Source organism: Pseudonaja textilis, chromosome 2, assembly GCF_049901715.1.
Source record: "Pseudonaja textilis isolate UNSWEBS1 chromosome 2, rPseTex1.2, whole genome shotgun sequence".
Classification (NCBI taxonomy): Eukaryota; Metazoa; Chordata; class Lepidosauria; order Squamata; family Elapidae; genus Pseudonaja; species Pseudonaja textilis.
In genome coordinates this window covers 135584026-135599738 of record NC_141991.1, presented here as the reverse complement: position 1 = coordinate 135599738, position 15713 = coordinate 135584026, and the positions used below count along the sequence as shown (strand labels likewise).

Below are 15713 nucleotides of genomic sequence, written 5' to 3'. Positions count from 1 at the left end.
TACTATTCCCTATTCCTCTATAGCAGCTAGGGAAATAAGCTGGTAGTTTGACAGTGGATGTGTATATAAATGTTCTGATCAGGGGTGGGATTCAAAAATCCCAGCAACCGGGTTGCTGCTTGGCTGCTGGGTGGGCATGGCCATGGTGGGCATGGCCTACTGGAATTTCACCCTCCCAAGAGTCCGGAGGCTTCTCCTGGGCCAAAACCAGCCTCTCCCGGGTTCCGGAGGCCCACCAGAAGCCGGAAACAGGCCCATTTCTGAACTTCCAGTACTTATGGGAGGGCCATTTTTCTCCCTCCCAAGGGCCTCTGGAGGCCTCCCCCAGGCCTCTGGGAGGGTGAAAATGGCCGCCCCCAGGCTTCTAGGAGGGTGAAAATGGCCTCCCCCAGGCCTCTGGGAGGGTGAAAATGGCCTTCTCCAGACTGTGCTTTTTTTGGAGTGTAAGAGTAAATTTACGACATTTGGCTTGGAAGGAGAGTACCAAAGCTCCTGGATTCTATCTGAAGTCCTGAGGAGAAGGAAGGGGAGGTTCCTAGAGGAGGAAAATGAAGAAAAGCACCTGCCCCTGTAACCACAGCCTCTGTCTCTTTGCAGGACTACCCTTCTCTTGGGCACTTGGCTGAAGTGTTGTCCAAATCTAACATTCAACCCATATTTGCCGTGACTAGTTCCAGGCTGTCCTTATACAAGGTGACTGCTGAGTTGAAGAGTGGGGAAGGGAGATGTACTTGGACGATTGGAGAATCTCCCCCTCACATTTTCTTCTCCTCTCTAGGAGCTGAGCAAGCTCATTCCAAAGTCAGTGGTGGGGGAACTGAAGTCCGACTCCAGAAATGTGGTGCAGCTCATAGAAGATGCCTATAAAGTGAGGACAACGAGTAGTCTGGCTCATCTGAAATTAATCCTGATCACTTACGAGGGGAATGATCACTTTTCCAGTATCCTCCTCTACTTGGGCATTACTCAGAAAATGGCCTGAAGGGATCCAATGCGCATGCTCTAATAAGAAATAAGCAGACTTCATAAACTATCTTAGCTGGGAGATAACTTAGAAGCACTCTGAGCCCCTTGAATGGACTGTACATCAGGGGAGGCTTTCTCATACAGCTCTTCTATCGTAGGGCAAATTTTCAGAGTTTGTTTTGGATATTCTCAGACCCAGCAGTGAGCGAAATTGAGAGGATCCTGCTTAGAAGTTAATTACCTTGGCTTGCGTCCAAACATTCCCAAGTTCAAGAGAAGTCAAGCCACCATATGCAGGCAAGTGAATGAATAGGCAGAGACTGGATGCCATGTTTTGCTTCACCTTGGGGTTGATGCAAACCAAGTCAGCCGATGAAAGAAAAGGGTTCCCACCTCCATGCATAGAACGGGAATGTGGCCGGGACAGAATTCTCTCCTCTTTCTCAGCCATTGTAACAGATAAGTTCTCAGATGGTGTAGAGTTTAAGATGTTAGATCGGCACTGAGGAGATCCAGGTTCTACTTGACCTTCAACCATGGAAACTCAGCGAATGATTTTATGTTAGATGTCCCCTCCCAGCCACATCTACCTCAAAAGGTAGTTTTTGTAGGGGGAAATGGGATAAAGAATGCTAGGATGCTATATTGCGTCCATATATGCTATATAGCAATAGCACTTAGACTTATATACCGCTTTATAGTGCTTTACAGCCCACTCTAAGCAGTTCACAGAGTCAGCATTTTGCCCCCAACAATTTGGGTCCACATTTTACCCACCTTGGAAGGATGGAAGGCTGAGTCAACCTTGAGCCTGGTGAGATTTGAACTGCCAAATTGCAGGCAGCTGGCTGCAAGCAGAAGTAACTTGCAGTACTGCACTCTAACCACTGCGCCACAGAGGCTCCTATATATATATATATATATATATATATATATATATATATATATATATATATAGAGAGAGAGAGAGAGAGAGAGAGAGAGAGAGAGAGAGAGAGAGAGAGAGAGAAGAGATATAGAAGAAGGAGTGGCAGAAGCTGAGGGTAGGGTTAAAAGAGGGATCAGCCTAGAATCCCTATGTAGCCCAAATGAACTAAGCCCAAATCCCATTGGCCCCTTATCTAATTCCAATCATGTGCTGTTAGCTGAGAAAATTTCTATGCATAGACACAATTAGCAATAAATCAGTTTCATAGAACCTTCACATCAAACCTGATCATTCGTGTCTGACAGGATACCTTATATAGCCATATTTACTATATGCTATGCTAAGCTCCTGCAACACAGAGGGGCTAATATTTGGTATACCGTTTCTGTTTTGGTAACTTTTAATAATTTTATCTCATTTTGTTCTGATGGTATATACATCATCCCAATCATATTTGCTGCCTAGTAGTCAAGTTGATGCTCCCATGGTAGAAGTAAACTGCGGCTTTCTTAAAGCAAATAACTGAGCTGAGTTTTGAAGCACAGGCTCTCCCTAATCACTGTGTCTGCTAGTAAGAGCATGTGTAAACATTCTTCTTTTTGGCCTTGCTTTGCAGCGTTGTACCATTCAAGTCATAAGCCTACTCACAACAGATTCTATTCATCTCTCCACAGAGTCTTGCCTCCACAGTGAAACTGGGACATTTCTCAGACCTTCCACCTGGGATCTCCATTGCTTATGACTCCCATTGTGGGGACACAGAAACCTATGGGCAGACAGAGGGTGGAGAATGCAGTGACGTGTCTGTCAACCAATTGGTGAGTATTTAAGTCAAGAGCTTCTGAAGCAGAGCTGGTATTCAGCAGGTTCTGACCAGTTCTGGAGAACCGGTAGCGGAAATTTTGAGTAGTTCAGAGAACCAGCAAATACCACCTCTGACTGGCCCTGCCCCCATCTATTCTTTGCCTCCCGAATCCCAGCTGGGTCTTCTTTTGTTGCCCTGCACAGGAGAACAGAGCTGGAAAGCAGGTTAGTGGGGTGGGGAGGGAATGGGATTTTGCAGGGTCCTTCCCCTTCCATGCCTACCAAGCCACACCCACCAACTAAGCCAAGCCCACAGAACCGGTAGTAAAAAAATTTGAATCCTACCACTGTTCTGAAGGCTCCAAGTATGTCTCTGAAGAGGCTCTCAAAGAGGTTGCTATGTTACAGCTCCCGCAGACTAAGCATGGGTAGAGGGATGCTGGCATCTGGGATTTGGCAACATCTGGATTGTCACAGATTTATCACTTAGGGAAGTTGATGGAGCCCCTCTCATTCACTTATCTTCCCAAGGTGCAATTTACAGTGAAGGTAATGGCAACCACCTGCCTACCTGAATCCCAGAAGCTGGTGTTGCGAGTATTGGGAGTGGGAGAGGAGATCCATGTAGAGGTGTCAACAACCTGTGACTGCCAATGTGGAGACACCCAGCCTGATGCACACCACTGCTCTGGTGGACATGGCAACCTCACCTGTGGCATTTGCAGGTATTTATCTGATTTATTTCACTGTGTTTCTTAAAAGCTGCCTTGCTGTGTCATGCTACATTGCAATGTCCTACCTGTCAATGGATACTTCAGCTTCAACCATAACAATACAAGAGCACACAATAGATACAAACTCAAGATAAACCGCACCAAACTTGATTGCAGGAAATACGACTTCAGCAACAGAGGGGTCAATGTCTGGAATACTCTACCTGACTCTGTGGGTTCTTCCCCACCCCCCACCCCAAATTTTAACCTTAGACTGTCTACTATTGACCTCACCCCTTTCCTAAGAGGTCTGTAGAGGGCGTGCATAAGCACACCAACGTGCCTACCGTCCCTATACTATTGTTTCTTTTATTTTTCTTATATGTATCCATTTCATGTGTTCATCACTATGTTTATTCTTATACCTGTTATCTTGTAAGTGATGGACAAATTAAATTAAATAAATTTAAAAAGTCAAAGATCTTGACAGGCTAGGCAGAAACAGATCTAGTAACTACTAGGAGGAGCGGCTACCGATTTAGCCTGGGAAGCAGAGGCGGCATTCAGCAGGTTCTGATCAGTTCTGGAGAACCGGTAGCAGAAATTTTGAGTAGTTCAGAGAACCAGCCAATCCCACCTCTGACTGGCCCCTCCCCAATCTCTTCTCTGCCTCCCAAGTCGCAGCTGATTGGCTGGGTCTTCTCTGGTTGCCCTGCAGAGGAGAATGGAGCTGAAAAGCAGGTTAGTGGGATGGGGAGGGAATGAGATTTTGCAGTAACCTTTCCCTGCCACGCCCACCAAGCCACGCCCTCAGAACCAGTAGTAAAATTTTTTGAATCCCACCACTGCTGGGAAGGCAACAAAACAAAACACACCCAATAGCAAAATCTTTCTGATTGCCATTGATGTGTCCCAAAGTTACTGGGAGTCAAGGAAACTTTACTTCACTCCAGTGATGGGCTGATAGTAAAATTAAAAATATCATAGGAATATATCAGTGATAGGGTTCGTAGTACCTCCAAACACACTGCCATGAAAATTGCATGGACTTGTCCACACAGCAGTCAAGACTGACTGAAAGGCCCCGCCTTGATGTAGAATTCTCTCCAGAGTCAAGAATTCTCAGTTTCCCCAGGCCTAAGTTGGAACATCTTGAGCGGCCCATAGCCAGACTCAGATGAGGCACCATTCATTTCTCTCTGATATCCACCATACGACTGTGATCTCCTTTCAGGATTAAGTTGCTCTTGTTTTAATTCCTGTATCAGCAGCCCCTCGGCACCATCCTACAACATTTTGTAAGTTTGGGTGAGAAGAGGAAAATTATACAATTATAATTTTGTATAATTAAAATTATACAAATGAACAGAGGGAAAAGTAAACCACGGGGAATAACAGAAAAGGAAAAATCAGATAAAAGGTAACAGATGGTAGAACGAGATGACACTCCTTCTTTAACAAGGAAGTTATCCAGAGGTGGGTATTCAGCAGGTTCTGACCAGTTCTGGAGAACTGGTAGTGGAAATTTTGAGTAGTTCAGAGAACCGACAAATGCCACCTCTGACTGGCCCCGCCCCCATCTATTCTCTTCCTCCCGAGCTGATCGGCTGGGTCTTCTTTTGTTGCCTTGCACAGGAGAACGGAGCTGGAAAGCAGGTTAGTAGGGTGGGGAGGGAATGGGGATTTTGCAGTAACTTTCCCCTGCCATGCCCACCAGGCGACGCCCACCAAGCTATGCCACACCAACCAAGCCACACCATGCCCACCAAGTCACGCCCACAGAACTGGTAGTAAAAACATTTGAATACCACACCTGAAGTTATCCCTTAACTGTGATACTCTTACCAGCACCAGAAAGATGATTGATGATCTTGGGAGTTATTCAAATCTATATATATAAAAGCAAAATACCAGTCATGCATCATCACAAAATCTCCAGTATCATAAAGCCTACAAACGTGAAATTTGGCATCTATGTTCCTCTTGGCTTTTAGGTGCTCACTAAGAAAGGATTTTTCGAAATGACCATCAGAGCATTCATATTTCGTATATTATTATTAACTTAGCTGTGATGCTAAGGAGTTCTACTCCCCCTCCCCACCTGACAAGAAATCTGTTCCAAATGCAAAACAGAAGCAGAGGAGAGGAGTTTCACTTTCACTTTCACAGCAGCAACCAGCTTTAGTACAGAACACTTGAGCTAAGCCAAGTCCAGGTCCCTTGCTGTCTCCTTGCTCACACAGCAAATACGGTTCCTTGCTGTCTCCTTCTTGCTCACACAGCAAATACTGTTTCAGTTTCCATGTTTCAGTTTCCAAACAGCCCTCAACTCTCTCTCACATTGACAGGATGCTAGCCAGATAAATACTGATGGATGCTGGTAGGCAGAGCACAATTCCCTCCCCCTTATTTTCCTCCCTCAAAACTTAGCCCAACCACATAATTTTGTAGCAAAGCACGGGTATAGAGCTAGTATTATATAAAAATACAAAAAACAAACATTTACAAAGCCATTCTATAAATGCAATACTACATTGAAACTTTATTTCAAGACATATGTTCAGACTTGTAAAAATTCATCCCAAGTCTGATTAATCATTGAATTTAAGTCACCCTGTTTAAAAAACTCCCAAAGTTTGTAAGAAATTATTTAAATTAAATTCAAAAATATGAATGGTTAGTATTTTTTTTTCCCAAGCCTCTCCCTTCCCACTTGTAACAAAGGGCTTTAAATTTTTACCTTCTGTTAGAGAGCAGATTTTCCATGTCCATTTGTTAGTTCCATAAGGGAGGGAGAGTAACTTTCTCTTTCAACACTTTCCTTCGCCGCTGAAAACTTCCATTAGAGACATTGTAGCATCCAAAAAAAAAATAGTAATTTTCCAGGCATTAGATATATCCTTAAAGTCCTGGTTCAGCCAAGAAAACTTTCATTTTAAAACTTCCTTCTTCTTCCTCCTGCACATTCTTAATCCAGTTGCCGGCTTCTTCGTGGCGGCCATTAAGACCGCCGCTCCACCGCCTTGAGAAAAGGGGGTTACTGCCGGCTGGGGAGGGGGTCTGCGATACCCCTCAACCCCTGTCCGGATCCCCCCTATCTTCAGCTATCCCAACAGGGCAGCCTTATCCTCCAGATCCGTCAGGATCAGAGGCACCAAGACGGCTAGCACAGCAGGGATCGCAGAGAAACGCGAATCCCTGCTGTCACCGAAGCCTGGCAAACCGGAAGTCAATGGTTAGTATTTTTAAAGAAAAGAAAAAGTTCTTATTGCATGACCATAACATGAATTTAAATGTATGTATGTTAAGAGGAGGTTAAAAAAGAGTAAAGTTTTAAAAAAAGATGTGTTAGAAATTGATTTTAGAAGTTTTAAAGAAAAGGTTAATGTTTTAAAATTTAGAAAAGCAGAGATTGTTAAATCTATTATTTTATCCAAAAAAGAGAATATAATTTTGTTTCTATTTGGAAATTGCTTCTGAACTTCGTGCTTGTAATGGGAAAAAATGAAATGTTTTTGTTTTTGTTAATTAGATAGGTCTGCTGTTATAGAATTGGCTAGTATATACTATTGTATAAAAGTAAAAAGTTGAGGTTGTAGTGTTATTATCTTCTACTGTGCCAAAGAGAGTTGGAGGTCAGTGCCTTTTGCTTCTTTTTACCTTTCCGCCTCACATTTTCTCTTTTCCCCCTTTCCTTCCCCTAGTTTTCCATTACGTTTTATTTTCCTTTGTATCTTATATGTTGATAAAAATTAATAAAATTTGATATTAAAAAAATAAACTAACCGATGACCTGAATATCATCCTCTCCCTCAAAATATAATTGTGATGATGGAACTCTGCAATCTAGACACCATAAGTACCACCAAATTGGTTATCGACCGCAGAAAATATATTGAAAATTTCACTAACATTTATTGTTGCAGAGCAATAAATGCTCAAAAAAACCTTTTCCTTCATTTGTCTGGAATAAGGTCCAGGTCAGAAATATTGCAATAAAGTAGTGTAATATTGATTTTACAGTCTCTTTTGCCTCCATGAAGTGGAAAAATGATCTTCAGTTAGTCCTCAACTTATGACTGGTCTCTTGGTGACCATTTGAAGTTATGATGGACAAAACACCGTTTGGGCCAGCAAAATGCTGCAGGAGGCTGTCCAGGCTGAAAATGGGACACATGCGCAGCCACTACACACCCCATTTTGGCTGTCAGAGCCATCGCGGGCCAGTCCTTTGCTATTTCCAAGCTGCCCTGCAGGCCAAATTTAAGCATCCCTCAGGCCAGATCTGGCTCACAGGCCTTGAGTTTGACACCCCTGCTGTAGCGTGTTCCTGGAAGGCCTGATTAGAGAACTTCTCTGAGAAGACTAAAGAAATAAAAACTTCATGTCTAAATGTCAGTTCCTATTCAGAAGAAGCACTTAAACTACCAGGCAAGCAATATTATTTCTAGCTCTTTCTTTCCTTCTTTCTTTCTTTCTTTCTTTCTTTCTTTCTTTCTTTCTTTCTTTCTTTCTTTCTTTCTTTCTTTCTTTCTCTCTCTCTCTCTCTCACTCACTCACTCTCTCCCCCTCCCTCCCTCCCTCCCTCCCTCCCTTCCTTCCTTCCTTCCTTCCTTCCTTTCTTTTTTTTGCTTAAATCTTCTTTTTGACCAAATGCAATTTGTGCAATCAAAATTTAAAAACTGCAAACAGCTTCAAAGTGGTTGTTCAGATCAACTCCAGACCTCACATTTATCTTCTCACTGAAAAATTCAGTGAAGAAAAAAGTATCTGGATCACATCTAGAAAAAAATATGATATGGTAATATGATATATATATAATCTTTTTTACACCCATAAATCTAGCCAGAGACCTTGTTTATTTTTATTTTTGTAATAAATGTAGATCGGGGTATATATATATATATTTAAACATTTGGATTGAAATGTGTGGGTTTTTTTTAAAAGGATAGTTTCCCTTGGGATAATCTGGAGGGGGCTCAAAATCCATGACCTCTGGAATGTTATTCCATTCCCTAACAAGTCATCTTTTTTCCCCTAAACTGATCTAAGAAAGCTCAAAGGTATGTCCTCAGAAACTGTCTGTTAAATATTCTGCTGTTTGGATTGCCCTTGAAGGTGGATAGATGCCTGATTGTGCCACCTGAAGAAGAGTTTGAAGTAAAAAAATGGAAAATAAAGCAAAGAGCAGATATCAAGCATACATTTGTAACAAGCAACTGCATTCAGAAATCTCTCTGAGTTTAAAAGGAAGAGAATTTTATTTAGTTCCACATGAATTCAGAACTTACAGAGATCATTCTTGTGAAAGTCTTGAAGAAGGGTTGAAAGACAATGATTGATTTATAATAATTATGTGTCACAGCATTAGCAGAGTTCCCCTTTCCTTTCCTTTCCTCTCCTCTTCTATCAATGCCTAGATAAGGATTAACCCCAGCTTCAATCATAATTGAAGGATTGCAGCTATGCCAGCATGTAGGGAGTTAGTGAGGATGAAACCACTCAAGCCAACAGTTAGAATAGAATAGAGTGGAGTGGAGTGGAATGGAATGGAATGGAGTAGAGTAGAGTGGAGTGGAGTGGAGTGGAGTGGAGTGGAGTGGAATGGAATGGAATGGAATGGAATAGAATAGAATAGAATAGAATAGAATAGAATAGAATAGAATAGAATAGAATAGAATAGAATAGAATAGAATTCTTTATTGGCCAAGTGTGATTGGACACACAAGGAATTTGTCTTGGTGCATATGCCCTTAGTGTACATAAAAGAAAAGATACATTCATCAAGAATCAAGGATCATAAGGTACAATACTCAATAATAGCCATAGGGTAAATAGTTAACTAGAAATGCTCTTTGTCTCCTCTCTAGATGTCATGAAGGCTATGTTGGCCGGCGTTGTGATTGCAGGAAAGATGAATTACTTGGTTCAGAAGCTCTAACCCTACCAAGTGGGTCCTTCTGCAGCTGTGACAATGTTGCCTGTGAACGACATAATGGGCAACTCTGTGCAGGTAAAAACATGATTTTCTTTATGATGAAAGGTACTATTACTCTCCATTTGAAGAGAATATATGTAGGTCAGGGTTGAACCATAGAGGCCTGTCTGAGGTTCTGTCTGAATTTTGCTGATTGCTTGCAGGCTTTTAATTTCCCAAGTAGTAACATCACTGATAGACAAATAGAAAAACAAATAGAAGAATGGACAGAATGACAGATGGACAAAATGGACAGTCAGCTGGCCAGTTCAGATAGATGGATGGACAGACAGCTCAGAGTCACAAACAGAAGGATCGGCGGACAGGTGGCCAGCCAGAAGGATGGATGGACAGATAGATGATAAATGAGACAGAAGAATGAATGGAAGGTTGAACAGACAGACACATGGATATACAGATGAGAGACAGATGAACAGAAGGACAGGCTATTGGCTAGATAGACAAATGGACAGGCAGACCAACAGACACACAAAAGGACAGATGGACAGTTGGAGAAATATAAGGACAGACAGGTAGAAAAATGGACAGACAAGATAAACAGACATATAGATAGATGAAGAGAAGAAAGTATAGATAGACAGGCAAGAGATAGTGGATAGATGGACAAACTGCATCAGTGGACAGTGGACAGATGGATATGTTTTAGACATACTGTCCATATGTCCATGTGTCTGTCCATATTTTGTTTGTCTGTCCATCCATCTACTTGAGACAGGATGGCCAAACAGATTAATGGACAGACAGATAGGCAACAGATGGATGGATACTTAGGTGAACAACAGATGGACAGACAAACAGACAAAAAGACAGATTGAAAAGAGGACAGGCAAACAGATGGGCAAACATACTGTTTAACAGATGGATAGCAGTCAGACAGATGGATAAATGGACCAGCAACGAAGAACAGATGGATAGACCAATGTGGATGGACCGGAGGATAAACAGAGAGAGGGAAGGATGGACAGACAAAAAAATGAACAAATGGAAGGACGAACACTCAGACATATGGATGGATGGATGGATGAAGATCGACAGATGGACAGACATATAGATGAACCCACAGACAGACAACTCGACAAACAGTTGCACAGCCAGCCAGAGACACAGAAGGACAGAGTGATATGTAGACGGACAGAGGGACAGACAAATGGACTAAGGGATATACAGACACAAGGCAGTCAGGCAGGTGGGCACTATTACTCTCATTAGCCATTAGAGGGATAAATATAAGATACATAACTCTTTATCATTATGAATGTTTCTTTTATGAGGGGTCCTTTGGTGCAGTTGGATTTCTTGCAAATGTTTCATTGCACCCAAAGTAAATAACATCATCACTAGCACTGGAGTCTGTTATGTCCCTCAGTCCATCTGTCTGTCCCTCTGTCTGTCCACATGTCAGTCTGTCCTTCTGTCTCTGTCTGTCTGTCTGTCTGTCTGTCTGTTGAGTTGTCTGTCTGTGGCTCCGTCTGTGGGTCGGTCAATTCAACCCTGAGCTACAAATATTCTCCCTTATTGTTTCCTTTATATGAATACATTAAAAATGTTGTACATGGAGCAGACAATTCTACTGCCTCAGCACTCAAGTTTCCATTAGAAGGAAAATGTATCTCTAGCCTTCTACCTCATGCTTATGCTTGTAAATATGCAGGCAATGCTGGTGGAAATGTGTAAAGACGAACGATTTGGAGAAGGCAAAGGATTTGTGTATGGGACAAATAATAGTTTATCCTTTAATGCTGATGTTCATATTATATAGAGAAGACAAACTGAAACTGCCTGTTGACCCCAGAGGTTGGAGGATGGGGATAAGGTGACAGATAACAAAAACCAGGTTGCTGTCTTTTCTGTGCTTTAAAGAGGTATATAAAAAAAGGTAAAGGTTCCCCTCATACATACGTGTTAGTTGTTTCCGGATCTAGGGGGCAGTGTTCATCTCCGTTACAAAGCTGAAGAGCCAGCGCTGTCCAAAGACATCTGCATGGTCATGTGGCCGGCATGACTAAATGCCAAAGGTGCATGGAACACTGTTACCTTCCTACCAAAGTGGTCCCTATTTTTCTACTTGCATTTTTTACATGCTTTTGAACTGCTAGGTTGGCAGAAGCTGGGACAAGTAATGGGAGCTCACTCCGTTACGCAGCGCTAGGGATTCGAATTGCCGAACTGCCGACCTTTCTGATTGACAAGCTCAGCGTCTTAGCCTCTGAGCCACCACGTCCTTATAAAGAGGTATATAGGGAGATAGTAAAGGACATTGCTTGTGTTAGAAGTTGCTAGTATCAGTAGAACAGACAGGCTTGGGGTCTCCTTAAAATAGCAGAATGAAGAGGCACCAGATCAAACCACAGAAGGGTTCCTCCCATGATGTTATCCTCTATTCCTGCAGCAAAGATAATTTTAGAACTTGCGCTGCTTTTCTAAGTCATTGCAGAGAGTATATAATCTGTAACCTTGTGGCTCCCTCGTGCTTAAGGTAGGTCTTGATTAGTGCTGCTAAGGAATCCCACAAAAACGTCCCATTATTCAGATTTGCATTACTCAAAGTGATATTTCTGTGGCAAAGAAAGTTATGTGGTTCCAGCTTGATGGAAATAGACAGTGAACATTTTTAAACACAAATTTGTATATGTTTATCGATGAACTATAAAAGATTAAAAGAATATATTTGGAAATGTATTTTTAATAAAGTCACACAGGAGATATACAGTAGAAAGCATAATAAAAACAAAAATTCTAAATGTTCCTATTGATAAGAATACTGATTTATTAATTAAAAAAAATTAAAAAATCAAGTAAACAAGAACAAGGACAAACTAGAGGATAAATCCATATTCAAAGCATACCTGCTCTCTGTTGTATTCTGCTGTAACTCTTCAAAATTAGCCTCTTCTTCTTTTTGTACTTTTCTCAAACAGAGCTTCCCTTTTCTCCGTTTTGCACACATGATGTAGTGTTAGTATTTAAAACCCAAATGCAACGATGCATGTGCTAGCCTCAACTGTGCGTATTTGCCTCTCATTAAGTCAGTTTTGGCTTGCACTAAATACGACCTATCAATATATAATTTGCAATAAATCAAATGCTGCACTATTTGAACTCGCACTCAGCAGGACTTATCCATAGTTCTGAATGCTGATAAAATATACTTTTTGCACCTTTCTTCAAATACCTTGGTGGCTTACTGAAGTGGGCATTTTCCCCATGACAGAAAGAACTTCATTATGGTGCTTGTCTCCTTCTGCCAACAGGTAACGGGCAGTGCAGGTGTGGTCATTGCCAATGCCTGGCCAATTACACTGGCAATGCATGTGAGTGCAGCCTGGATACCAGTGGATGCACCCAAGAGGGCAAGATCTGCAATGGGCATGGCCACTGCATCTGCAACCGATGTCAGTGTGACGTTGGGTGGTTGGGCAGCCACTGTGTTGACCACCAGATGCCCTGTGAAGTGCACAGGTGAGGCTGAGGAGAGGAAGCCAATGCACAGAGGGAAAAGACTGGCTGCTTGTTCATGGTTCCTTTTAAGCAGGGGGGCTTCATTGAGCAAAGCTCATTGTCAGTCACTGCCCTGATTAAGTCAAAGAGAGAACCAATTACCATGTACTTTGACTGGGTTTCATGCCAATGACATTGCACTTTTCCATTGTTCATCAATACTGCACAGGAGCACTGGATACATTCAATGCAAGTTTGCTTGAGCAAGTTGGCATCCTAAATGCTTCCATTTAGTTGGAATACGGTGGGCATCAGTGAAGCAAGCAGACCAGAAACTTGGGATAGCTTAAAACAGGGTTGCAAATGCTGAATTGCTGGGATTGTCTAAATTATGAATTGTCTGCGTGCATTGAGAGCATATGCACCAAAGACAAATTCCTTGTGTGTCCAATCACACTTGGCAATAAAGAATTCTATTCTATCTACTGAATTGCAGAGTCTCTAGAGTATCACCCAAGGTTGCCATCACATTTTAAGTGACAGACGGGGACATTAGCAAGTAACTGGAAGGCTCCGTGAGTTTTTATATTCCTAGCCAGCCCATTGACAACATTAAGAACTGCAGTCCTGGCATTTTCAGAAGATGCCAGCTTTAGGAAGATTTCACTGGGCTTCACTGTGCTACTACAGGTAGCTCTGGACTTATAACCACAACCACAACCCCATTCGATTCCATTCCATTCCATCCCCATCCTTATTCTATGCCATTCCACTCCACTCCATTCCGTTCCATTATTCTCTCTTCTATTAATGTATTATTTCTATTTCTATTCTATTAATTTCCATTGCTAAGCAAGGTAGTTATTTAACTGAGTCGCACCTGATTTTTATAATCTGTTTTTGCCATGGTTGTTAAGAAAATTACTACAGCTTTTAAGTGGATTATGCAGTTGTTAAGCAAATCTGGCTTCCCCCATTGTCTTTGCTTGTTGGACCAGCAGAAATGGCAACCACATGATCCTAGAGCCATGCAACCATCATAAACACATGCCGGTTGCAAAGTGCTCACATTTTGGTTATGTAATTGTGCGGATGCTGCAGTGCTAGTAAGTGTGCAGAGTAGATGGTTGTAAGTCACTTTTTTCAGTGTCATTGTAACTTGGTCACTAAACAAATTGTACCTTCATGACACTATCAGCTTGTATTTCTGTTTATATTAGTAGCTCTCACCCCTTTTAATAAGCAAATTGGAACATTAGAGCTTCACTACAGAAGGAACTTTTTCTGTGTGATCATATTGTATTGTTCCAAATTGTTATTATGTGAGCTAAAAATCTGCCCCTTTTAGGTTTGCATATATGCTTGTGTATCCTCAGACTTATAGATGGTCTCACTCACAGTTTACAACTTCAGGCAAATCAAATTATAAAACCACTTCAGAACACGTGCTCATTTTTGCCACTGAATATTAGTAGGGATTCACAATATAGAAAAGGAATCTAATCTGGGTGGACAAATCAAGCAACATTGGCCTCTTTATTTCATAAACAAAACCAATCAATGTATTGTGATGTGAGAGAAAAAATCTCCCCCCCACCTTCCCATCACCAACTAGTTGAACCACATTTAGTTGCCCAGGTGATCAAACAGTTTTCCATTGGTGCTAGCATTTTGGGGGGGGGGGTGTCTGGGTGTGGGGGGGGGGCATTCTTTATGCTAAGCAAGGGTAAATAAAAGTGCCCAGTTTTAAAAACAACACATCTGTTGATAGGGACTGTGCGGAGTGCAAGGCTTTTGGAACTGGACCGCTAAGTCAGAACTGTAGCAATTCCTGCAGCCAAACGGTGAGAATGTTGGTGGCACCTGTGGATGAGAGATGGTGCCAGGTGAAGAGAGGAGATGGACACCTCCTCATTTACCTCATTGAGGAGGACAAGACAGGCAGCATCCTCCTTACGGTGAATGATCCAAAGGGTGAGTTGTCAGGGGAAGAAGTGTGAGCTTGTGATATTATTCTTCTGTCTTCTGTTCTGTTGGGATTTCCCAGAGACCATCAATTAGATATGCTGGGAATGGGAAGGAGGGGGGGGGGAGGGAGGAAAGAAGGTAGGTAGGTATTGGGTTTCTGGTGGGATCCAGACTCAGGATCTATTTATATGCTAGGCAGCCTGTGATGCTATAGCAGGAAAGGGAATCTGCGTACATCACCGTAAGGAGCTCTGGCAGAATCGAATGTCTAAATCAACTGCTCTCTAACCATGCTTTGCTGAATAAACCACAACTCACTGGATTTTCCCATTGCAGTAGATATGTAATTCATGTTATGTCTTAGTGTGATATGTAAATCTAATCGGTATGCTTTCATACATCATTTGCCCCTTGATAGATGGGATCTGTAAGATTCAATCTAGGCAAAAAACAAGGGTGGTTTTTTTTTGCATAAGTACTGGCTCTAGATGGCAGCTGACATGTACAAATTTCTGCAGTATTCATCTTACTATCTTTGAACTATGAGGAGATACTGTTCCTCCTCCCTTACCTCAAATCATCTGGAGTTAGATGCAAACTGCTAGAAATTATACACAAAGATGGAGGACGACAATGGCTGGGTTTAAATATCGTACAAAGCTTTTGGTTCTATTTTTGGTTAGCTCTAGCAGATCTTTGGTTGACCAGCTATCACATTTAAGCATATTGCACTTAGTGCAGTGAGTGAATCCAGCACATAATTCTTGCTACCAAAATGAAAATGGCTGTCTCTTCAAAATGGCTGCTCTCTCCCCCCGCCTCCTCATGCCCTTCTATTCTGTAAAGAATGACATTTAATAATACTAGAGAAATGTCATTAGCTGACATGACAGCTTCC

General features: G+C 42.0%; 1 protein-coding gene across 4 annotated transcripts in view; it reads left to right on the top strand.

Moving 5' to 3' along the window:
* ITGB7 (integrin subunit beta 7) overlaps nucleotides 1-15713 on the top strand; it is a 70885-nt gene that overhangs the window by 40006 nt on the left and 15166 nt on the right. For all 4 annotated transcript variants that reach the window (XM_087925390.1, XM_087925388.1, XM_026713688.2 and 1 more), the window contains 7 exons: nucleotides 598-693; nucleotides 779-868; nucleotides 2569-2712; nucleotides 3230-3423; nucleotides 9282-9424; nucleotides 12661-12868; nucleotides 14619-14821. In XM_087925390.1, the coding sequence (XP_087781516.1) occupies nucleotides 598-693; nucleotides 779-868; nucleotides 2569-2712; nucleotides 3230-3423; nucleotides 9282-9424; nucleotides 12661-12868; nucleotides 14619-14821 (1078 nt within the window). The remainder of the gene's footprint in view (nucleotides 1-597; nucleotides 694-778; nucleotides 869-2568; nucleotides 2713-3229; nucleotides 3424-9281; nucleotides 9425-12660; nucleotides 12869-14618; nucleotides 14822-15713) is intronic.